General features: G+C 45.6%; 1 protein-coding gene across 1 annotated transcript; it reads left to right on the top strand.

The window, feature by feature from the left end:
* Positions 1-5413: 5413 nt before the first annotated feature.
* Positions 5414-25714, top strand: HMGXB3 (HMG-box containing 3). The gene is made up of 20 exons (XM_074915751.1): positions 5414-5637; positions 6908-7055; positions 7460-7634; positions 8077-8640; positions 9279-9377; positions 10698-10829; positions 12561-12970; positions 13337-13512; positions 13793-13890; positions 14412-14510; positions 15079-15228; positions 16911-17212; positions 18614-18741; positions 19369-19500; positions 19763-19947; positions 20550-20769; positions 21863-21996; positions 22401-22517; positions 22945-23154; positions 23737-25714. Exons 1-20 carry the CDS (start codon positions 5529-5531, stop codon positions 24205-24207), a joined length of 4059 nt encoding a protein of 1352 aa, XP_074771852.1. The 5' UTR covers positions 5414-5528; the 3' UTR covers positions 24208-25714.
* The last annotated feature ends 157 nt before the right edge of the window (positions 25715-25871 follow it).

The raw sequence follows: 25871 nt of genomic DNA, 5'->3' as shown, positions 1-25871 counted from the left end.
CCCTTTCCTTGCTGGCTGTGCATTTCTGAGAAAGAATTAAGTTATGGTGTGGGGTCACCCTGGAGTGAAGGGTGCAGTTTCACAGGGATACGAATAGATGTTTATCTGGATCCAGTTCACAGGTTTTGGATTGAGAATATTTTAAAGCATCCCAAAAGTCATGCATGACTGTTCTGAACTCAGAGATGCAGGTGTGCAGAAAGCTGTAGGATACAGGTGGAGAAAGTCTTTACAAATTTCATTACTGTGTGGTCATTCCCTGGTTGTTACCCCGGGACTGCTTTCCCTCCCCGCCCAAACTGACTGAGGTGGGGTTAGAATCAACGATCTGTGTCAACCAGTGAGTGGCTTCAGTGGGTTTGTGATATCAGTCTTCAGGTATTCTTTTTCCTCTCTGCACTTCAGGTTTTTCGTCATTAAAACAGGCAATGAGAAGCAATGTTCACCCATCTCACATCACATGCCTAATTGCAGCTGCAGAGTAGGTTTCACTAGTGCTGCTGGTAAAGTGTCATATTAGAGCTGCAACCCGAAATGCCAAGTCTGCGAGTAGCTCTTCCTTCATGAACCACATAGACCAAGTCAAGCTTGTCATACTTAACAGGCTCAGCACCAAGGACACTCATTTCATATGGTGATGCCTTCATAAGGGGCAGGTCCTTACTAATGAATGTATTTACCATTCGGTGAAACACATTTCTGTACTTCACAAGTTATGAAAGCATCTGAGCAAAGACACTGCTCTAGGAACAACAGAAAAAAACACAACAGGGACCAAAATCATTAACATGTTCATTGGAGAAAGGAGGCAGCTACCTTGATGGATTTCAGAAAAATGTTACACGCTACTTAACAAAACTGTAATGAAATACAGTGGTATGTCCTGTCAGAGAGAGCAGCACAGCACGAACACTGGAAAATAATAACACTTGTGCAGCTGTGAACAGCAGGAAGGACAGAATCCACACACCTTCCGAGGATGAGCCGCCAGGCCCCGTGCGCAGCCCTGCGCTGCCTCCGTCTCATACTCTCATTTATTACCACAAAGATAACGGCTCCCTCCTCTCACGCAGGTGCTGCTCTAGTCAGAGCGCAGAGCTGCCACGCCGCACGGCCTGCCCTGGGCTGGCTGCCTCTCCTGCCCGCCGAGCCGCCGCAGTGTCAGGGACGGCTGCCTTCTGCAAGGCTGGTTCTTCCGCGGCTGCGGCAGGGCCTGGGCACTGTCACGAGTGTGCAGCAGAAAAACCCTGCAGCACCTCGGGGCTCCTCTGGGTTTTTGCAAGCAAATAGTAAACACAACTAAGCGGTAGTGGGAGAAAACTCAGAATCTGTTTCTTAGGCAAGACCATTTTTCTGGCTCTCTGGGGAGAATTCCAGCTAACACATCGACAATGACACGTTATTCCTGATGATTCAGGGGAAGAAATGAGTAGGACAGAAATGCTTATTTAAAAATATATATATATTCAGGACACTATAAAGTGTCAGACTTAGTCAGGACTCTGCCTTTAATAGCCACCAGCACTCTATTCAATTCTCTCTATTCGACTCTTGCAGTGATTTGGGGCCTTGGGGAACTCTTCCTAGTCCTCTAGATAGTGGTGAATTTATTCTTTAAACAGGAAGTCATTTAGCTCCTATTTGTTTATCCTGATGCAATTTTCTAGATGAGTGCATTATCCATGTAAAATTTCAGTGGGTTTTGGATACTTGCTGATGTACTGTGCTACTCTGTGATCAACTGGCAGCAAAGCTGGAGTTATTTCTTCCTGTGAGCTTTGAATGGTTATGCTTCAATTTCACTTTACAAATTGAAAGGAAATTAGAATTTTCAATTTCAGAAGCTATACCCTTTCCTTTATCAGCAACAAGGAAGGAATGGGAACGCTTGCCTAACGTGTTCTGTACTGTTCATTATTTTGCACAAATGTATCACTAGGTTTCTTTTCTCCTTCATAAACTCTGTAGATAGTCTTTCTAACTGTGCCTCTTCTCATAGCTTTCATTATTTTCATCACCTAACATATCATACTTTTATACCTCATTTAGTAGAAAAACGTGTAGAGATCAAATTTTAGTTTAAAATACGAAGGTCACCTCTAAGCCTTGTTAACAATTTTACTGAAATAACTAAAATAGAGAAGCGATATGAATCATTGCTCCTATTTTATTGTTTAGGAAAAATTGAATAAATGTCTTGAAAATGTTTTATGTAACCTTTTTGAAAGAAATGTATTTCACTTACTGTAAAATATGTGCTAGTTTGACTGCTGCTGAATAGTTTGGTTGGATGGAGACTCAGAAACCAAAGCAATTTCAAAGAAGAGAGATGGATTCTGTTTTATAAACACAAAAACCCCAGGTACTATGTATGGCTATAGCAGCCTTGCAGAGAAACCGAGATTTTTATGATCCTGGAAGAATAAATGAGAGGTTGGTACAATAACTCCATCGGTTTAATGGCTGCTTTGTTTTGGATGAAACAAGAAGATACCTTTTGCTTTCTAAATCAAGTGTATCAGTTTTGGTCCCTTTTCTTGTTTGATAATTTTGTGCTCTGAGTTACCTGTTCAATAACGACAGCCATATTTAAGAGCCAAAGTTTTGCTGTTTTGTAACGCCCACCCCATGAGAAACCTGTGTATATAATGAGGAACGTTAACATTTCTGAGGTCCCTGACGTTTGTTCTTGCAAACATCTCCCAAACGTACTGGAATTCATCAGAATTTTTGCTTTTTCACTGGTGCCATTTTAAAAATAGCAACATCTTTATTGCAACATATCTGAGGGAAAGAGGCTCCTTTACCCTTCTACAGACAGACATGCTCCTCCTTTGTCTCCCCAGTCCTCTGGCTGCTGCTCTATCATGCTGTTGCAGTGATTATCAGCACAAAGACTGCAGACAGTGCAGTGAAATGGGAGCTACAGCAGATGTGTGCAGAGCCACAGAGGAACTAGTTCAGTGTGTTTTTACTCTCAAAAGAAAGCATGACCCCATGGTCACCAGTGTAGTGTCCTAGCGAATCTCAGGGAGGTTTAAAATGACATAGGACTAATGAAAACTGCCCCAGGTGACTGTAGCTGATAATGGATCCACCTGACTGTTCCTAAATTCCCTGCACACCTCCCTCACCCAGGACAAGGCCCAGAGTGGGTCCCCTTGGGGTTTTAAGCCCTCGACCTCCACTGTGAAAGTGACCCTCTGAAGTCCTTGGCTGTGTTTTCCTCCTCCCTGTCACGCTGTCTCGGTCTCACACAGCTTTCATTTCAGGGGTTGGTGTCATGAAATCTTCTTGGAAACTGGTGCTGTTCGAGGACTGACACCGGGGTGATGTTAAATCACACTTAGAAAAGAGGTTTCAGCCCCACATTACATGCAGGACAGCATTGTGTTGATTGAACGGAAGGGTTTGAGCCTCGGACGGCTGCAGATGAGGGAGCTGGCGCTGGATGAAACTATTAATAATCTGCTATGATTTCTCACAAATTAAACAGACTCTGAAGTCAACTCTTCAAAAATAAATGGTGATACCTGCTGTAGCTGTGTGCCTGGCTGTCTTTTGAACTCCTTCAAAGTGGCCCTTGTACTTTATCAGGGAAATGAAGAGGGAGATCCCTGTGTAATCTCCATCGTTACCTTTCATTTCTTGAGATAATGATGCATAAAGTGTCCTGGGGGGAGTCCCTGTCCCCTCCTGACACAGCAGGTACTCCTTTGTAACATTCCTCGGGCTTACAATAGATGCCGCTACATAGCAGCTTCCCATTCCTCAAAATACTATTACAGCATAGTTAAAATAATTTACGTGCTGTTAATATCATTTTTCTGAGATAAAGCCATAAGTCCATGGAAGAGTCAAAATGCCCAATTTAGGAAAGAGTTTGAGTTTCTAATGCCACTGACAGCTCGCACGCTGTGAGAAACTCCTCCGTGAATGATAAGGGAAACACGGCTGCTTTCCTTCAAGTTTTTTTCTCTTAAATTATTTTTTCACTTGTTCATTAGTCCTGTAAAGCCAATCAGCCTGTTTTTTTCCCAAATATTTGGCTAGGTAGTAACTCCAACAAAATTCTAGTGGTCATATATTGATCCAAATAGAAGTATGGAGCTTCGGAAAAGTACACGGTTGGCTGAAGCCACACAGTGTTTGACGCAGAACAGACAGTTTGTCACCAATTATTGCACATAAACACTAGCAGAGCACATAAACAGCTGCAGGACTTCAGGAGAATAGCTGGTTGCAGATTTAATACTGGCTGTCATATCACTGCTTTGTGGGTTTTATTAACGACTTCTTATAAGAGCCCTTATTCTACTCCTCTGAGATCTGAGAAGACATGAGATAGATGTGGTTTACATTTCTCTAAAGTTAGAAGTCATGATGTAAAGTACAGAAATAGACATGAATAGAAAAAAAAAAAAAGCCAAAATGTGTAATTTGAAAAACATGCTAAAGCAATAGCTGCACCACATGCCGCTTTCCAAAAAGTTCAAAGGAAGAAGGTCACGGGTAGTGAGCCCTATGGGCCTGTTTGCTCCCCGGGGAGCAAACTGCTAATTTTAGCAGTCATGAAAACAGAAAATAATTACTTTGTTGTGTATGGAAACTTTTATTATTCAAAATGGTGAGAGAAATATTGATAAAGAAATGCTGGGACCCAGAGATGTCATGAGTACATCGGGTGGCTATTGCACCCAGGGTGATACCGTGTTTCCCGCAGATCTCTGGCGGCTCTCACGCTGAGGCGGCGGCACCGCGCTGGCCCTACAGCCACCGCCTCAGCCAAGTGGCACTGAGCTTTCTCGGATTTTCAGCTGGATCTGAATTTCAGGTTGCCACTTCACGGGCCTCACCACCAGGCACGGGAAGCGTGTCTGACTGCATCGGTGGGCTGACGCTATCCGGCCCGAGGCGCAGAGCTTCGTCCTGGCGACTTCCCGCTTCATGAGGGGAAGGGCCCGGCCCGCACTTGCTGCTCCGAGGAGACCACGAGGCAGAAAAGCCGTGGGAAGTCGCACCAAAAATCCGCCTGGCACCACTGGAGAACGCAAGAACGTGGCGCTACTTCTGCAGAGCGCCCCCGGCGCTTCCAGCGGCCCGAGCCCTTCGCTAATTGCGCTCTAATTGCGCCGCGCGACAGCGCCGTGACCGCCTCCCGCCTCCCGCCCTCAGGAGAACCGGCGGGAACAGGGGCCGCGCGTGCGCCGCCCTCCCGCCCGCGCTCCTTCCCGCCCCAACGCGAGGGGACGCCGCGCGCACGCAGGAAGACTGACCCCTCCCGGCCACCGTCCCCCCGCCCCGCCGCCCCCCAGCCGCTTCCCCCCCGCGTGGCCCCGCCCCCAGCCGTCACGCCGTGACCCGGATGCTGCTGCCGCGGCCGCTTCCGGTGGCGGCGCGGGGCCGCCGAGGCGCAGGGTCCGGTGCTGTCCCGCTCCGCCCCGCCGCGCGGCCCGGGCCCGGCCTGGCAGCCGGCCCAGCATGCCGGGGCGGCCCGCCCCGCCCAGTCCGTCCGCCCGCTCTCCTCTATGCGGCTGGCCCGCAGCTCCGGCACTGCCTCCTCCGCGCCGCTGCGCCCCGGCTGGGACGTGACCACAGCTCGCTGCCTGTCCGACCGCTTCTCCCCGGTGCTGCCCAGTGAGTGGCCGAGGCGCCCTTCCTCGAGGGGCACCTGGAAGGGGGCCGGGGGGAAGGTTCACCAGGGCCGAAGGGGGCCTCGCCGCTCCTCTTTGCCTCGGGCGCCGTGGTGGAGAGGGGACCGTGGTTTGACGGGCTTTGGCTTGCCCGGGATTAGTGACTGCGCGGGGCCGAGGTGCGGGTCGTGCGTGGGCTCCATCTGAGCCCTGGTACTGTTGCCCTTTATCTCCTGAGGCTTCTCGTATCCTCTCTGCCTCCCAGCGCCCCGGAGGTTGTCATCAGTGTTAAGCGAGGAGCCCTGGAGACCTGGTGGGTAAGAGGATAATGAAGCTTCTTTGCTTATTCAGCCTCTGGCCTTGCTCTTGTGAGTGTGGCTGTGATATCTTGTAGCTGGACACCTGCTTGATGGGTGTAAGGCTTGTTCTAGATTACTGGGCTTATCCGAGAGGTTCCTGGGGAGTTCATAGAATAGTTTGGGTTGGAAAGGACCTTAAAGATCATCCAACCCCCCTGCTGTAGGCAGGAACACCTTCCACTAGACCAGGTTGCTCAAAGTCCCAGCCAACCTGGTCTTGAACCCTTCCAGGGGCAGCCACAGCTTCTCTGGGCAACCTGTACCAGTGTCTCACCACCCTCAACAGTCAACATCTTCTTCCTCATATCTAAACTCAATCTACCCTTTGTCAGTTTAAAACCACCACCCTTCATCCTATCCTTACACCCCCTGATCAAGAGTCCCTCCCCACCTTTCCTGTAGCCCCTTTAAGTACTGGGATGCCGCTCTAAGGTCTCCCCAGAGCCTTCTCTTCTCCAGGCTGAACACCCCCACTCTCTCAGCCTGTCCTCACAGGGGGGTCCTTCAGTCCCCTGATCACCTTTGTGGCCTCCCTGGACTCTCTCCAACAGGTCCACATCCTTCTGATGTTGGTGCCCCCAGAGCTGGACCCAGCACTGCAGGGAGGGTTCTCATGAGAGTGGAGTAGAGGGGGAGAATCCCCTTCCTTGACCTGTTGGCCACACTTCTTGTGATGCAGCCCAGGATATGGTTGGTTTTCTGGGCAGGTGCAGTGTATCTGCACTGAACTGATGGTATTGAGGTCATAGTAATAAAGGTATTTTCTTCTAAAAATAAATAGCTAACACATAGTTATCTTAATGTCAAATGTACGTGCCAATGATGCTGTCAGTTTACAAAGGTGATTAAGAGCTGTCTGTCGGGAGCAATGTTGTATAACTTGATTAGTGCATAACATGAAAAATGTATCTTTAGCGATGGAGGCTCCGTACGATGGCACTGAAGTAACTGTGGTAATGGAGGAAATAGAGGGCACTTACACTTATGCATCGCCAGTGCCATCTAAGAAGAAAAAGAAATATAAAAGTACTGGTGATCATGGAGAAAAATCCAAAAAGCCTAGGTAAGTTCCTTCTGTTTTCATTTAGCCCCTGTGTAGGGTATGGGAGCAGTTTTCCTTATTTCTGTAAGAGTGAACTTTGCAGTACACTTGGAACACCTTGTGGTGTAAAACATCATGTATTAGCTTGACACTTTGGGCTTGCTCTGACATCTTTTACTGATGCTACCATTGCTCAATATAAAGTTTGTATACCCCAGAATAATCTGCTTTAGGCTCTTTCCCCTCACTTCAGAGGTTTTCCTCAGAATTAGTTTTCATTTGGTTAAAAAATGCATTTACAAGTAGAATTGAATGTAACATGCTTGTCATTTGACCTTGAGACAAACATAAACCTTGTAGATTTCTTTTTCCAAAAGAATTTATGTAGAATGACCTTAATGTTTTAGTTTCTGGTTGCATTCCAGATCTGCTTACCTCCTCTACTATTACGATATTTACTTGAAAGTTCAGCAAGAGCTCCCCCACCTCCCTCAATCTGAAATCAACAAAAAGATCAGTGAGAGCTGGAGGTTGCTCAGTGTGGCTGAAAAAAGCTATTACTTGGAGAAAGCCAAGCTGGAGAAAGAGGGATTAGACCCGGTAAGTCATCTTTCTGGCAATGTATTGCCACATGGAGAGAGAGGCACTTATCTGCTTGCACAGCATTGTGTGTGGGAGAAGCATTTGACTGCAGATTCCAGTTTGTATTTCTGCTTAGGACAGCCCATAAAGCAGCAGTGTGCTAGGCCACTGCATCTTGCTTTTGCCTTCTGTTCTGTCAAGGGATAATGTTTTGAAATTCAAGACAGATATGTCTAGTACCCACTGATGGGGATGGTAGTTATTTCTGTGTCATGGGGTCAGGGTGATTGAAGGTAAAGTGGATGGGAACACCAGGGCTGAGAGCGATTCTGCAGGATCTGTCATGTGGAGAAATTCACAGGAAGCCACTTGAACTTTAGACACTAAAATAGCAGGTTTGAGAACTGAATCTCTTCCTTTTCTTGTATTCATTTATTCCATATTCTGTTTTTGCCAACAGAACTCCAAGGTGTCTACTCAAACTGCAGTAGTTCCAGACATTCCAGGTTTCCGTAAGATTCTTCCTCGCTCAGATTATATAATTATTCCCAAAACCACTCTTCAGGAAGACAGGAGCAGGCAGTCGCTGGAACTGTGCGTGACACAGGGTCAGGCAGTGTCTGAAGGGTTAACGGCTTCCACTAATATCACAAATGTCTCCCGGGATGCTGTGCAAAACATCCTTTCTGTGGACTCGAGCCACGTTAGCATTCCTGAGCAGTGCATTGCCATTGAAGGACTAGTAGAAGAGACTGCTTCCTTTGGTCAGTCTGATGCTGTGGAAGAAGTGGTTACGTCAGAGGTTCTCTCTCACTATGTTGGGGCCATGACAGAGAAAGTGCCTGGGGATATCCTCTTGGATGAAGCTTCTTTGGAAATAGAAGGGCAACCATATCAGACAGCTCGGGTGGTTATTGAAGAGACTCTAGTTAGCAGCTCCACAGACATCTCCAACGGGAGCATCGCTGTGGCCCGCCCTCAGGTTTCAGATGGTGTGTCTGTGGTGACCGTGGTGACTGGGAGGGTAAGTTTTTCTAGTGACACTCAAGACTCCTGCCAGAGTCTCACCTGAAACGTCTGAGTGCTGTTTAACACATTTTACTTAAAATTCTTTGTGGCTGCAGGAGATCCTGCATTGCCCAGCGTGCTTAATGCTCAGTGGTGAGGGAAGCGGCAGCTTTGGTAACTCAGCGATTACAGCGTCTCTGCTTGCAGATTGACTCTGTCATATGCTGCTGTCACTTGTGTCTTAAGATGACTGCTTGAGTTTTTTTAACTGTTTCTTATAACAGTATTTGGAGTCGGTTCTGCTATTGGACTACAAAATTTGGGGGAGAAAAAAATGTTACCTCTCTGCTCTTGATATAGCTGTTTTGACTGCAGAGAGGTAGAAGGGAGTCCTTTTGAGGTGTTAGGGATTGGTTATAGAAAACTACTCTGTGAAGAATTGGATCTGTTGTTTTCAGTTTCAAGCTGTGAAGAGTTTGGTAATTTCCAGAATAGACCTGGTAAGGCCATTGCTTTTGAAATGATCACTCTCCTGCTTTCTGGTCTCATCAGTCCTTAAGACATATGTTCAATGGTAGTGTTCGTGAGAGGGTGGGATACAGGTCATCGTGTCTCTTGTTTTCTGCATTTATTTTTCCTTTGATTTCTTTTTAGGATACTGAAGAGAGTAACTCCTCCACACCCGCTACACAGTTTATTATGTTACCTTTGCCAGCTCATTCTGTTGTGGAGAACCCAGCGTCAATTAAATTGGTAAGAAATTCAGTCTTGTGTGGTATTTTAATGTATAGATACATTACCATATGCTTGTCTTAAAGATGTTAGAGTAGGAAGGGTTTGATCATGATTCAGTTTTTAAAGATAATCTAATTTGGATTCGTCATGTCGTTGATGTATTTCCTGTCCCTGTTTTTTTGCCTTGTATATACTAATGGCAAGAATCTGCTCTTCTGACAGGAAAATGTGAGTTCCCCAGTCTCATGGATGGCTGTTGCTTTGGCCACATGACAGGAGAGAAGCAGTGACCTCAGGTTTTGAGAACCCATGTAAAAGATTTTGTGGCCCGTTACATGAGGAGGTTCTCTAACCACTCCAGCCACCCGTATTTCTGTAGTCATTGTGGGGCTTCATTGTACAGTCAGCCCTGCAGCTCCTCATGTTGTATAAACTAACATCAAATCCTGGATTCCAGGTCCTCTATGCTTCCAGCTGGTGGAATACTGCAGATATTTGTAGTGGTGCATAGTGTGATATTCTTCTAGGTGCCTTAGAGAGAACGGACATACCGCAGGTGGTTGTTCCTGAGAAGGACCTACCTTAAATTGTCTCATTTCTTTGACAGCAGCACTTGCATGTCCTGAAGAAAACATACCTAGAGAGGGACTTAGAGCACAACAGCTCCCTCAAGAGTGTGGAGTACAGAATATTAAGAAGTGCTATGTTGACAAAAACTCAGTGTGTTGATGCACTTGTCCTGGCAAAGATGACAGGTTCTGCTTTAGTGGTCTTTTTATAAAGTGCCTGGTGGTGCTGCTGGTGTTACAGCAGTTTAAAGCAAGTTAAAGCACCAGGGAGTACTTGACTACTGCATACAATAACAAATAACTGCTGAAAGCTGCCTCTGCATCTTGGGTGCTTGTCTTCAAGTCTTGTTGCGCTGTTGACATGAGTCTCTTAATCACATCTTGCCTCACTGTGGACTGCTGTTTGAATCATTTTTATACCATTGTATGACTTTTTCGTATTCATAATAGAACTGTTACATCACTGTAAATGCAAGATTAGCTTCTCCAGTAGGTCATATGCATTGTTCATCTCTCATCTGTAATTTGATCTAAATTCTGGTAATCCTGAAGGCTCTTTTGTAGATTGAGTATTTAGACTCAGAGTAGTTATGATGCTGACTCACTCTGATCCAACTGTGTGGTGGTTGATCAGTAAAAGGAATAATAGCAGAGGGCTGGTGATTTGCTGAATAACATTTGTAAAGTGCTTACGAGGAAAAAGGGAGCGATGAGTGCAGCTTTGTGTTTTTCAGCTCTGTAGAGAAATTCTTGACAACTCTTGTTTCAGACAACCTCCTATACTCGCAGGGGACATGGAAATTGCACAAATCCTGGCTGTTCCTTCACTTACGTCACCAGGCATAAGCCACCAAAATGCCCGACGTGTGGGAACTTCCTGGGAAGGAAGTGGATCCCAAAGGTAAAATTGCCTTTCCTTCCCTGATTTTCAGACAAAAAATGATGGTTTTGTGGATGCCTGTGATATTTCTAGACCTGTAGATCTAGCACAAGGGGTCAGATATGCCAGAATTGATCTCTGCACTTGTGTTCCAGTGCTGAACTATTTGTTTTCTGGTAATTTATCAGCCTTTGAGGTTCTTCTACACATTGAGGCTTTCTGTGGTCTTTCAGCATTGTTTTTTCAACAGGAAAGGAGAACAATTCTCAGCTACAGTAGGTATATGATCCTTTGGGATCTAGCCAGTAAATTTTAGGCAGTGGAAGCTGAAGTGCTGTTGGGTATCGTTGGCTGATGGCCACGTGTCTGATCATTCATGATCTGACCTTTGGCTGGAAGGAAATTCCCATGTGTTGGTGGAGTTGTGAATTTTGTTTGAGTGGAAAAGTCTTTCTCCACATGATACCTACTCTGCTTAAGTTATTGGCATCTCTACTAGCTGTATACAGCAAAACTTGCTCCTTAAACCTTGGCAATGTCATGGTAATTAGCTCTGAACAGATGTGCATTCATTCAATTTCTGCCTGAAACAAGGCTCCTCAGGCACAAGTTAAAGGATGTTCTCAGTGTGAAAATCTGCATTGGCATTCAGTGGCTTTATGTGGATTTGTTCTGAACCTTCTTTGTTTTGTGTCGAGATCCATTAAACATTTAGGGGCAAGAAGTTTTTTAGGCATCTTTCAAACTCTGTAGTGTCCAAGCCGATGGCTGGGCTTCCTACATGGTAGGAGACAAGTAGTGATGATAGCCTCTCAGCTTCTGTTCTGTGAACTGGCTGAAGTCGATGAATGGCTAACTGCAAAAATACGTTTCTACCTGAATATGGAGTGCCTGCTCCTGTTAAGTCCTACATTGATTAGAACTGTAAGGTTTTAGAGGGAGTTTTCTTTCTTTTTCAGTTTTGTTCTGCTCTTCTGGGAACATGTTTGCATAAACAGTTCCCTTGTTGTTTTTGTGCTGTCATGCCTTGGGAAAAGCATGCACCAGCAGATTTTTTTAACCATAGAACTGAAACTAAATATACACATACCTTCCTGTTCCTTAGAAGGGAAAGGGACTAGGTTATAAGAAGTCTGTTTTTAAAAACCTAGATTATCCTTCTGAGTATGAACTCTTTAGAGAGCTTATAATTATTGTGCTTGTCAGGCCAGAAACTCCTGATTCCATTTCACCTATCTTTTTTGCATATTACTGACTCAGTCTTCCATCCTAGCTTTGTTGACCCCAATACATGACTTCTGTAGCCTTAGCCTTGAAGGTAATGTTTTTCTTAAAGTTAGAAAACCTTCCTAAGTAATTCTCTCCCAAAAGAACAGACAGCGTCAGAGAGCTGAAGCTCTGAAAGGGGAGCGTAGGAGGTGGGTCCTTGTTACAGAGGGTGGTGGGTGAGTTTGTGATGTTGATGCTAATGGTGATATTTGAGGGAGTTTAAGAAAGACTGATTCTCCAAAGTAAACAGTGTCTAAAAATAATACATGAAGGGCCAGGAGGCTGATAAAATGTTAACAGGGACTTTGCTGTCGTAGGAGATGATGTCTTTCTGCTCTCGTATAGTTCACTGCTTAAACACTTTGGATTTTGCTGGTTTGATCCAGCATTAAATAGGCCATGGCAACCCTGGCATATGTGAAGGGAACTTACTTACCTGCGAAAGCCTAAAAGTCTGAAATGTGACTATCTCTTTGTTTCCAGGAAAAGCAACCAAAAAGCAAATCTGAGCCAAATTCAGGCACTTCTCTTAAAACTCCAGCAGCTAAAAGAGGTCAACAGTCAGTATTCACAGAACCAGCAGCTGTTAGCGAGAGTACCTCCAAGTCTGCCTTGGAAAGCTCTGAAGCTGTCAGCCAGCTGCTGAATGCTGTGCCTGTTGGAGGGCAAATGCAGGAGATGGAGTGGGAGGAAGTGATCATCTCTGAGGCTCACATTCTTGCAAACAGTGTGCTTGCTGAAGATGGAGGGAGTGCTGTTGGAGTGACGCTGGGTCAGGAGAGCCAGTGGCACGGAGACTCTTCGGAGCAGGCAGAAAAAGATAGTGTAGCGCTGGGGATGCCACCATCTTCTGAGGTGCCATGTCCAAATGCCTCTGCAAAAAAGCTAATGGGGTGAGTCAGTTTTCCATATGTTAAGGGAGTGTGTGATGTCTGTTGTGTGCTGATGGGACTAATCCAAGAAATTGAAGGCTGTTGGCAGTGCTTTCTGTGAGACCTGTTCTGTTTGCTGTCTGTTTTGTGCCAGTTCAGGATTGTTCCTTTGAGATTTTGTCCATCAGAGCTAGTTTGTTGGTTTTTTTTTTAAGTAACAATTAAATTGTAGTCATGGGGCAGATGTATCCTTAGCACTGTTAGTCCTTTCTACTCCAATAGCTGTGATTATTGTGCTAATAAAGCACAGGTCAGGGAAGAAAACAAAACTGAGGCTGAGGGGGAAATTGATGGAATTTTTTTCCAGTTGTAGCTCTTGTCTTTCAGAATTGATGCTCCAGCTCCTACACAAAAAGGACAAGAAGTAAAGAGTAAACCAAGACCTAAGCCCTCCTTGCTGGCTGCAGCAAGACCCATGCGAGCCATTCTGCCTGCACCGGCCAGCGTGGGGAGAGAAGCCAGCACTGAGCAGCCCAACAACAGACAGGCCTTTGCGAATACTGGTAAAAGCAGTATTCTCTGGTGTGCTTTGGGAGTAGCTGTCTTTCCTCACCATGTTGAGGTGGTCTCTGTCAAATAAGATGATACGTCTGAAGGGAAATGGTGACCTATGCTAGGAAAAACTCAATTTTTCTCTCTGAGAGTGTGGGTAAATGGGCCACGAAGCACCAAGTTCAGAGGAAAATTCTCACATGGCTATGATGGCATTTACCCAAAGATGTCAGAATGAAACAGGACATGTTTTCTCATACCTAACCTGCTGCATCCTTTTCTTCCTTCAAGACAAGCATTCCCCCGTGAGAACATCAGGCTTGAAGCCCAGTACGCTGAAACAATTGGGCCAGTCGATTCTGCAGCCACCAAGTGCTGAGGAGCGAAAGGTACCTATGGTTTGTCCTTCGATTGCATGTTACTTCCCCAGATGAAGGATATGACCTGAATGGTGAGAAATAGAACATAAAAATGTAGCAGTCTGATGGTGATGAGATCTGTGACTGACAGTCTTTGTGATAAGGCTCGGAAGCGTGTGAATGCTGCATGGCTGACTGTAGGAACTGAACTGGGAGATGCTGTGGGATGATCCTCCTGCTGCCTGCTCTGAGAACCTCCCAGCTACTTCCAGAAGATGTTTTGAGGATCTGCTAGTGCTTTGATAATCTGACATGCTGAGTACTGAGTCTTTCACTTGTGAAATATGGCCGAGTATGCCAAGATGATGGAATACTTCTGTTTGAATTGTAATGTCTTAGTATGGAAAACAGTGTGTTGTAATCTTCTGATATTAAATGATCATTAATTGATTTACTGAGGAGAAAAAATGCTAATAGGTATTGCTTACAGAATGTATGTATTCGGTAGTAGGTGTCTCATGGATGTTGTTTTTTCTGCTTTCAATCTCCAGCTCCACAGTGCTTTGAGCAGCAGAGCATCTCAGGTTAAAGTAGTGGAGGTCAAACCAGACGTACTCCCTTCCTACAAATACAGCTGCACTGTAACTTTGGTGAGAATTTTTCAGATGGTCTGACTTATGCTGTGGGGGGTGTAATCTATGAGGTGAGACTGTTCTGTGACTTCCGTTTTACTGACTTGCAGAAATGTATCTTGTATTTAGTGTGAGACAGTCTGTACTTTGTCATCTGTTGACCTAATCCAGGGTGACTGTACTCTGTTGCAGTCATGTTTGGGACCTTCTTAAGAACTGGATTTTTCTTCATGTCCTGGCATAATCCCCATCCCCTCTTTGAGTTCAGCAGGGGAGGATCAGTGGTTTCTGAATGAATTGAATGTGTGAGTGTTTGTGGTCTCTGGAATTGGCCCCAAAACGTTTAAGTGCCAGTTAAAATATTCTGTGCAAAGTGACAATGCCTGCAATTTGACCTTTAAACGAGGCATTATAAAGTGGGGAAAAAGCATATGATGTTCAGGCAGACTTTTCTATAATCTAGTTGGCATAGAATCACAGAATTATTTAGGTTGGAAAGGACCTTTAAGATCATCGAGTCCAACTGTTAAAAGTCTAAGGCATCTAAAAGTCAAAGTCAGCAAACATCTTTTTTTGTGTCCTTCAGGATTTGGGATTGGCAACATCACGTGGCAGAGGGAAGTGCAAGAATCCCTCTTGTAGTTACATGTATACAAACAGGCACAAGCCACGGATCTGTCCAAGCTGCGGATACAACCTTGCCAAAGACAGAGCTGAGAAAACAGCAAAATCCCTGGTAAGGTTCAGCATGGTTCATCTTGTCAAATGGCTATTGTGGGGTGAGCAGGGAAGTACCTTAGTTTGCAAGCGCCCATGGGAACAAGTTAATTTTTTTTGATTATGGTGAGCTTTTCTAATAGAGTAATGTCCTGTTGGAAATACTTGTGATGATGTGTGTACTGTCCAGCTCCTGCAGCAGTGGTGCTTCAGGCTGCAAACGAGACTGAGTGTGCTCAGTTCTACCACTGGATGGCTTCATAACTTAAAAATGCTTGCGGCCTGATGATATATGCTGGGGAAATCACCCCTGAAGTCACATTTGTTGTATCGGCTTTGTTGAACTTCAGACTTCATCAATAAACTCCCAAGTTTACCATGCTTGGTGACCAGTTTGTGGCTAATTTCAGTCAAGTTAGTACATTTTGTATTAGAGCTTCCCATTTTTAGGGGTTTGTAGTGCAACTTTACTCCCAGCCTGAATTTATTTCTGGTTGCATTAATTTATTTTTTTTTCTGTTGTAGAAAGATGTTTTTCAGTTGTCTGCTGTTCTACATGGATATAAAGAATGAATTCTGGGTTTTGTTTGTTTGGCTTTTTTTGCATTTGAAGTTTCAAAGGTTAGATTTTTTTCATAAAGAATTGTTTTCTTTTTTTTTTTTAAAAAAAAAAAAAAGAGGAGCTGTCCTGTTCTTAGCTGAAATGCCCACCCAGCATATGGACAGACTACATTTTAGTCCGTGTGGTAATATAACTCTTCCAGTTGCTTTTTTATTTTATTTTGAAGAACATAACTGTGTAGTGCTTTTTAAAAAACCAAACAAACTGAAATGGCCTGTGTGAAACTCACACATAAGCAACTGTGTAAGGAACAGCAGTGTGCTTAGCTCAGCTTGCATTTTGAGAGGCCTGTGGCTTGTCTCTTCCTCATTTAGTATTTTATTTTCTGGTTCTAGATGTGTTTAACATTCCTGTTGCACAGTTCATTGTTGTCTCTGGGCTTTGGACTGATCATTTAGCTCATTGCTAGACTAGACAGAAAAACAGGTTGAAACGTTGGCAGAAAAGTTTAAGTGATTAAACAGATTAGCCTGTTTGCATTTTTGCTGTTCTTGTGAGCTACCTAGAGCTTGGTTCTCCTGTGTTTGTAAATTTTGTCTTGAATAGTATATGTGTGTTGGGAGGGTGGTGTCTGTGGACTATAGTTGATCAATTGTAATTGATTAGTGTGTTCTGTAGCCCCTAGTTTGCGTTTAATGCTTGTCTCTGGCTTCTGGAGAGGTGTGCAGGTTGCTGTGGCTGAGTGTGTTACAGAGGAGAATGTGCCTGATAACCTGTGGAGAAAGGCAATGATGATTGCCAGGATTATTGAAGTGTTTATATACCTGTTGGTGGTTGTTCTCACCCTCTCAATCCTCAATCCCTGTGCTGACACTCCAGTTTAATGGCAAATCTGTCATGGTCTAGCAGTGCTACAGGAGTACCTTAAAGGCTGGGCTGTAATAAAGTATTTTTGGTGAAGTAACTTTGTCTTGAAGCTACTCTCTGGAGTCAATGACTGAGCAGTGGAATAGAAGTTAGGTCTGCTGGATACAAAGGTTACTGTGTTTCTCCTACGTTTTATGACTCCTTTGGGCTTCTTAATATTTCATCCCTACGCTTGCCTAGTTGAATATGTGAGTGTTTTACTTGCTTTCCAGGAGGTCAGTCCAGGTCAGTCTGATGTGCTGAACACCAGCGAGCCCCTAACCCCATCCCAGAAAGAGATCCAGCGCCAATCCACCCTGCAGTTGCTGCGCAAGGTAATGCAGATCCCAGAGAACGAATCGGAACTGGCCGAGGTCTTCGCGCTCATCCATGAACTCAACAGCTCGAGGCTCATCCTCTCCAACGTGAGTGAGGAGACGGTCACCATAGAGCAGACCTCCTGGTCAAACTACTATGAGTCTCCATCTACGCAGTGCCTCCTCTGTAACAGCCCATTGTTCAAAGGGGGACAGAAGTAAGATTCTGTTTTAGACTTGTGACTCTTTCAACCTCGTGCTGATATTCTATGTTACAAGCATGCCTGAAATAATATTTGCTTTAGCCCCTGGTACTGGAGCTGCTGTAAGTGACACTGAATAAGGTACATGTGTGTGGAAAGGGTTTAGCTGCTTCACAATAGGCTGTTTCTGTTTCTCCTGTGCAGTGTAGTTTTGTCGTAGTTACCATTTCTGTACAGCAGGAGAGCTTGATCAAAGAGTGCTAAGTCTAGATGTAATTTTTTTTCCCTTGAAACAGAATCTTTTCTTTAGTCATCCCTTCTTTGTTTCCCAGTCTGATGTTTTGAGGCTGACAGAGGCAAAATTGTGGGATTAGAGATACTTGTTATGTGATTTCTCTTTCCTCTCTCTTCCTGATCTGAATATTTTCTGTGTGGATCATTTTGCTTATGATGTTTTAGTTCTTTTCATGGCTTAGCGTGGGCTTGAGTGAATCCTTTTCTGGAACAAATATCCAAATTGAAACCTGAATGACTTTCAGAAATTACCAACATATAGGCTAGATTACCTTAACTAGATTTCTGTAAAAGCCTGTAGGATATCTCCTTGCTGAGTCTGTCAAACATCCTCTTGTTGAAAGCCTGAGCTGAAATGTTCCCCTCAGCAAAATGTGTAGTTTACTGTTGTGTTTCTTAACTAAAATTATATTCTTGATACCAGTCAAGGATGTTTGCTTTGCAAATTGTAACTTTTGCAAAACAGAGCTATCTTGCACCCTGTCCCTCACCTTGTGACTTACTAACCTGTGCATTGTAAATCCTCGCTCAGTGCTGGGCTGCTTTGCAGTGCTCTGAGTGTGGGACTCGCGTGTGCCTGCGTAGGCTCTAATTAAACCCCTGGCAGTGGGAGGGAGCTAGCTTTGACTTTGATTCCTATTTTCTCAGGGGGACAGCTGTATTTCTGCCACTAAGGCACAACTGTCATTTTCCTGTCTGAACTTCCTCCTCGGCAGCTGTACTGTGGAGGATCAGGCCTTTCTGAATCTGTGTGTGTGCAGGGACAGGCTGTCAGGTAGAATGTGTTACCACCATTTGCTGCCCCACAGTAGCAGGGCTGATTCTCTCCCAAGGCATCTGGGGCCACAGATTTTTCTCCACTTCTCCAGTACTATGTGCCTGTTGTATGGAGCTGGAGAGATCCTGCAGTGCTGTTAAAAGAATGTGAGCAGTGACCTGACTCTGCCAGGGGAATTAATTCTAAAATGCAACTTTTGGGTTTTTTCTTGGCATGAAATGATGTGAACTGTCTTAGACTGACATACTAATGAACTGATCGCAACTAGAACATTTTAAGTTATGACAGGACTGGACTGAAACCTGTTGACCTGATTCTGAGTTGTCTTTTGTTGTCTGTTACAGCTCCCTTGCTGGTCCTCAGGAGTGCTGGCTGCTGACAGCTAATAGATTACAGGTGGTTACAGCTCAGGTCAAAGTGTGCTTGAACCTGCAGTGTCTGGCCCTCCATAGCTTCACTGATATTTACACAGGTAGGAAAAATATAAGCATATCGACTTACAGCACGACTGAAGTCTAAACCCTTCAGAAGCCTTGGGACTGTATCAGGGCATTGTCTTTGCACAGAAAAGCCCATTCCCTGCCCCAGTTTGTTAAACTGGAATTATTTTTGATTTGCACTATTCTGCTTATTCTGCAAGTAAATCTGTATTTGTGAGGAAAGCACATATGGGTGATTAGATGAAGGAAGACTGTGCCTTGCTTTGCTGTTGTAGGTCTCCTCTGTGTAAGTGGTGGATGTTGAGTTGTGCAAGACAGCCCCAGAGATCATAGTCAGAGACATCTCTGCAGAGTGCTGTCCTCAGGGCTGACTAGTGAGGCTCAGTGGCACTCACTGTGGGCCTCCTGCAAGGCAGCGTGGACCTGAGGAAATGGATTGGTTGCCATTCCTTGTAGCTTTTTTAGTTTAAAGCCAAGTTTGTGAAAGGAGCTAATCTTGCTAATGTGCAGAGGGAACAGTCCCAGAAGCACTATCTGGATGTTTCTGTTATCCTCTGAACTATACTCATATGAGTATTTTGCATGTCAGTAGGGAATCTGTTTCTGTGTAAGGAAGATCTGGGACCCTACAGACAATAACTGTCTTATTTTAACTGCAGGCCTTTTCAATGTGGGTAACAAGTTGCTAGTGAGCTTGGATCTTCTGTTTGCAATCCGAAACCACATTAAACTTGGAGAGGATCCCAGAGTGGCTGTTGGCAATATTCTTGACTCTGTTCAGGAGCAAACTGGTGGGTTCTCCTTCTTGGTTTTTACCCTAACACACCAAACTGTGACTAGCTGATGATTGTTAGGTTATAGAAAGGCAAAACCCACGTCTTCTGGTGTGGTATGTTTCTGTTAAATTACTTCCTAAAGCCAGCAGTACCTCTGACTAGTTCTTTGTAGCAGTTCTCTGGAGGACAGGTTTGGTTTTATTCTGCATAGGAGAGTTCTACCTTCCCACTGACTTTAGGAAGTGAAAGCTTTAACAGTGGCATGTTCTCTTTTCAGAAAAAAGCCTGAGCCCTGATGAGCAGGTTCAGCTCCAGGAACTGTTGTGCAATGGCTACTGGGCCTTTGAGTGCCTCACAGTCCGGGATTACAATGATATGATCTGTGGAATCTGTGGCATAACCCCCAAGGTGGAAATAGCCCAGAGGAATATGGAAAACGTCCTGGCACTGAAAAACATAGAGGTAGGCTTTTCACAAACTTCACATCCTGTTCATGTTCAAAGCAGATCGTAATGACTTTTGCTGACTCTGGTCTTCATGATGCACGATAATTACATGAGACCTTTGAGAGCAGTTTTCTGCTGATGCCGTGCAAGAGGATGTGGCTGGAGTGGTGATGCCTGCACTTCCTCTTAGAGGTGTTGATGTATAGTTTGGGGAAAACAAGATCCTCTGTCCCTGGACCACAGCTTTTGTCCAGCAGCCTCTGGCAGTAGGGATCTTGGATGAAAGTTGCTCAACTTGGCCTTCTTCCTTTAATACAAAGGCATTATTTTTTTTCCCCAAAAAAAGAATGTTCCCCAGTTTCCTTGAGGTGCTGTCCTCTCTAATGGGGGAAAAAGCCCAACTGGTAGTATGCAGCATGTCTGGCTTTTATGTCAAATAAATCTTTAACTTTCACCCAGCGAAAATTGTGGGGAACTCGAGGAGCCTGAAGTCACCTTGTTTTATGTGGGCTGAGCACTCTCCTGGGTATAGTCCTCGTGCCTTGAGTGAGGCTGACACACAACTGTCACATGAACTAGTTATTTGTATTTGACCAGTGTGTTTCTTGCTCTTTCTAGTTTACTTGGCCAGAATTCTTGCCATCGAGTGAAGTGAATGTAGAAGACTTCTGGTCCACGATGGAGACAGAGGTGATTGAGCAGGTGGCTTTTCCTTCTAGCATCCCCATCACAAAGTTTGATGCCTCTATTGTTGCTCCTTTCTTCCCTCCACTGATGAGAGGAGCGATGGTGATCAATACCGAGAAGGACAAGAACCTGGATGTGCAGCCAGTGCCAGGTAACTGCTGAGGTTGTGCTTGTGAAGTTTGTGCTTTATGTGGCGGTGACTTCCGACTCTTGGTGATGGTTAGAGTTGAGAATTGATGGTTGCATGACCTTAAAAGTTATGTCTACTGAGAGAAGGCAAGAATGCTGGGATGAGTTCACCTGTTCTCAGGACACTTAGCATCTTGATGAGCTTTGGCCTGCCTAGTGAAACTTGAATGCACCGGTGTGCTCTGATGCATTTGAGATGTGGGGGACAAGAGAGCACTGCACCCCAAATGAGATACAGTCTGACTGCAGAGGGATGCATGTATAACAGGAACACCAGTCAGTATTTGTTTTGTGTTAGACCGATACTTGGCCTGTGAAAGCTGCAGGTAGTGCTTGGTATATCGATATCACAATCTCAATGAAGGTGAATGAGGTTTTACAGAACTTGAAAAAGACTAGGAAATGGATGTGCTAGTCCTGATCAGTGTTGTCAGCTTTCAGTATATCCAGGGCATTGACTGCATGTAACAAGAAACCATGAGATGAATAAGCTTGGACGTACGAGAGCTAAATTTAGTTAGCACCGGGTTCACTGAACAGTTTAGGTATTAGGTGTAAGAAGGAAACTGGCTTTGCAGACTTAACAAGTGTATGAGTAGGCTTTGCAGACAGGACTGCAGCTGTTTTAGAGAGTTGAGCTGCAGAAGGGCTACATGGGCTTTCAAGAAGCGGAGCTCCAGAGAAAGAACTGGGGAGGAGATGTGAAGGGTGAGCCTGGAGCTGCTCTGTCTGAAAGCTGCAGTCACATTTCTCTGCACTCTTCTGTCACTTGTGTATCCTCACATCAGTCCAGCCAGTCATTTAAAACTTACAAAAGACAGGATAGACAAGTGCTCATGGAGTCTGTGGCTCTGCTGGGCTCAGTCTGGTGAGCTCACTAGCCAAGGGTTCGAGGGGAATGTGGGCTGTGACACACTTGGGAAATAGGACTAGTCACAGCTTTTGCTTGCTGGCAGTTGGTTGTGCAGTCTCTGCGTCTGTAGTCTTCAGAAGAAATTATTTTGGTGACTTCCCTTCCTGAGAATGAGTCTAAGACTTGTTTCCTGCCTTTGCAGGTAATGGGAGTGCCTTGGTGAGGCTCCTTCAGGAAGAAATCGTCAGGCTTGAGCTGATAAGCTCTTACAGTGAGGAAGAGCTGCAGAGCTTTCTGACACAGTGTGGCATCCCCTGGGAGGCTTCAGATACAAAGGTAATGGCTTGTTTGCCCACATACAAGCCTGAAGGAGTGGAGCTGTTCTTCACTGTCTTCCCTCACTCACACTTGCTGTCCTAGATAATTAACTGCTCATCTGACTGCGCTAAGGGCAGGGGTGGGTTAGAAGTGAGTGCCTGCAGATTACAGGATAATTTACACATGGTGAAATAAATTGAACCTTTGTGGGCTAGAAGAAAGGAAGCCTGTAATTACCTTGTCACAGGCTCAGCATTGTGTAATTGCTTGTCATCCTCACAGTGCTGAGCGTAGGATTAGGAAGTTATTGGATGAAGTGCAAATTAGGATTTGGAAGACCTTACCTGCAGCCTCCTCCTTCTCTGGAGGAGCCCATTAATTTTAGCCACATACAGACTTTTTCTGGGGCCCGTCTTTTCCAGGACCAGCTCTGCTACTCCCTCCTTGCACTCTATGAGTTTATACAGAATGGGACAAGCATCACACAAGCCTCTGCACATCACACTGGAGGGAAAATCTACAAAGTGTGTCCACATCAGGTAAGGAAGGCTGGAGTCAGCAATGTTCTTTCTTACCTTGCTATTCACTATTATCTGACTTACCAGTGTGGAACTGCCTCATTAAATAGAAGCAATGGAGTGAGCCCTCTGAGCCTTGGAAATGAAACGTCACTGCCTCGGGGGCTTGGTGTATGAGCAGTCTTGCAGGAGATTTCAAGATCAACTAGTGATCTGAAGCCTGGTTTTGATGTCACTGCTGAGATGGAGTTGAAAATCACTTCTTCCTAAACAAGATAAAGTGAATGTGTATGAGGAGGAAACAGAATATCTCTAGGGAAAGTAACTCTCTGGTTACTGAATTGTCTGGAATACCTGAAAGGAAGCTTAACTTTTCTTAAGACTGTATTTTTTTTCCATAAGTTTTCAGTTTTATTGTGGTGTTTGGTGTTAATCCTTTTCTTTCCAGGTTGTGTGTGGCTCGAAGTACATAGTCAGAGGAGAAAATGCCCGGGATCATGTGGACTTGTTGGTTTCCTCACGTCACTGGCCTCCAGTGTACGTTGTTGATACAGCCTCTTCAGTGGCACTGTGTGCAGATGTCTGCTGTCCTGGCCTGACTTCACAGATGTGGGGGAAGAACCAGGGCTGCTTCTCTGACCCGATGGATCCTCCAGTGGTTAGTTATGTTCACCTTTTCACTCGGCTATGCCAGTCTAATATGGAAAAGTTTCAAGTGAGATTTAAAATAAGAATAAATTTTTAAAAATACATGTAACCTGCATTGCACCTCAAGATAATTTGACCTGCTGAGTGTCTCCTGACTTGCAGCTTTGCCAGGGCATAGCTTCTGAGCATAGCAAAAAGCATTACATGTTGCTTGGGGCATTGTATTAGGTTCCTGCTCCTTAATAGGAAGAGCTGTGCTGGAAGTGTGTTGTAACAGTTCAAATCATGACCTTTGGGGCATGTCGCTTATTTTGACACAGCAACTCGCTTCTCTCGAACTAATGCTATTACTGGAGAAATGGGGGAGGAAGTGGGGTTGTCAGTGCCTTGGGATTATATCTGAGGGCATAGGAGTGAGGAGGAGGCATACAGAGCCACCTTTGTGGTGTGCAGGGGAAGCCTGAATCAGCCCTGCCTCTCTCCGGGGTCGTAGCACTGGTTGGAGTTCAGCCATACAGTAGCTTTGTCTTGTTCTTCTTGGCCACGACAAATTTGCTGCTTGTTCTACCTGGTGCGTGTCTCTCTCTCCCAGTATGTGTCCTGCCCTGAACTGCTAGACCAGCACTACAGCGTAGACATGACTGTGGCTGAGCACTCTGTTCAGCACCCAGTCACCAAGTCGTCGGCACGCCGCATTGTTCACATGGGTTCGGAGCAGAACAGCCACGGAGATCCAACGGCCCGGCACCACTGCATCTCCCTGTGCCGGGAGCTGGAGCCCTACGGCGCCATCATCGCTGCGATCAACGACAGCAAAACGAGCAACATCCGCCAGAGGCCCATCACCTTTGAGAACGCCACGCACTATTACCTCTACAACCGCCTCATGGACTTCCTCACCAGCAGGGAAATTGTGAATCGACAGATCCAGGAGATCGTACAGAGCTGCCAGCCAGGGGAGGTGGTCATTCGTGATGCTCTCTACCGGCTTGGAGTGGCCCAGATTAAAACAGAAACAGAAGAGGATGAAGAGGGGAAGCAGGAGGATGGTAGAGGTTGTTGAGGAACAAGCCAGCTTGTTGGTTTCTTTCTGGTGGTGTGGATGGGTGGGCTGGGCCAGCTTCTGCAAGGTTTGGGCAGCCGTCTGGCTTGAGTTTTATTTTTAGAGGTTGGAGATGTGATGCCGGTGGCTTTGACTGCTGTTAATGACCAAAGAGCTGTGTGCTTCCATAGCGTCACGATAGCTGCTGCGAGCGTGGATCTGTCACCTCCTTGCTGAAGGCTACAGCTGCCTCCCGAGGTGTGCAAGGGACCCGCTGTGCAGTGGTGTGGAATGTTCCCCTCCCTGCAGCCGGCGAGTGGAGAAGGGAGAGGCATTTCTGGTGGCAGTGGGGAGTGTGCCTGGTCAAGCGCACAGGTTTTTTTTTTAATTCTGAATCTTGCTAGCCAACTTCTTTGTGCATATTGGTGGTAGGGGTGGGGATGTGGGAGCAGGCCTGAAAGGCAGACAGCTAAGATCGTTTCCCCCAAAATGTTCTGAATAGATTAGTTTAGGACACTGACTCCTGCTTGGAAAACCTGCAGAGCTTTCCTGTGCATTGGCTGCAGGGAGTCTTTAGTCGAGGAGGAGGAGTCATGCAGCTTTAACTCACTGTTATCTGGGAGCCTCCCTGGAGGCTGCACTCCTGGATCCGAGATTGCAGGTGCTTTGGCTGCAGAAAGATTTTAGAATTTTTTTTTTGTCCCCTCGCATAAGCACTAATAATTTAGAAGCTGAAACATAAAGTGAGTGAAAACTGTTCTGTCTGCCAGGGGAACTCGCTGGAGGGCTGTGTGAGCATGGTGTAAGGTAGTGGGACACTCAAAATTTCTGTGCTGTCCCTCTGGACACTTTTTTAGCAGTTTAATTCTGTTCAAGGACTTGCATTTCTATGGTCCTGCCCTTAGAACAGAATCAGAAAGACTGTGGGATCAAGAAGAAACGGTGAATGCAGCATCCCCAGAGTGAGCAGGGTTCAGTGTTCCTCCCGCAGAGGCAGTGCTGGGAGAGCTGCAGTCCTGGCACTCTCTCAGGCATTGTATTTGCCCTGCCCGTGTCCACGCAGTGCCGTGGGGGTTAGAGGAGTCTCATGCTGCTCCTCACTGAGCCCTCTGCCCCTGCAGTGTCTGAAGACCGCCTTGGGCTGTGGTTGCAAAGCGCCGCCGTTGCCTGCTGCCGGCTCCCTCTTGCTGGCGGTGAAGGTGGATGGATGTTTGCTGTGAGCTGCAGAGGAGAGAATTGGGCTGCTGGGCTGCTGAGTTGCCATCCAGGGAGTTTGAGTGAGCAGTGGGGAAGATTCAGAAGCTTGTGGTGTGGTTGAAAACTCCCTTCTGTGAAGGGGAACCTCTTGAGTACCGTACTGTTAAAGTAAATGTATTAAGTCTGAGCAAATGCAGTAACTATGGCTTGGGGTTTTTCTGTTAAGAACATTAACTTATTATAATGAGACATTAGTGACTTTTTTCAGTCAGTGATAAAATTTAATAAATTATCTCCAATTTTTGGGGTGAAACTGTGGCCACATGACTTGTTTGTTGTGTACAAGAGCTGGAGGACTGCAGAGGGAAGGAGCACAAACACCGTGTGTACACCACACTTCCAGTCTTGCTGCTGTGGTGGTGGTGGAAAGCCTGGAATTCAGAGGCGAGGTCTTCTGAGCAGAGCAGCTCTGCCACCACTCCAAAGTG

This window comes from Athene noctua, chromosome 12, assembly GCF_965140245.1.
Source record: "Athene noctua chromosome 12, bAthNoc1.hap1.1, whole genome shotgun sequence".
Classification (NCBI taxonomy): domain Eukaryota; kingdom Metazoa; phylum Chordata; class Aves; order Strigiformes; family Strigidae; genus Athene; species Athene noctua.
Note: the sequence above shows the minus strand (reverse complement) of the source record. Positions and strands in the feature narration are given on the sequence as shown.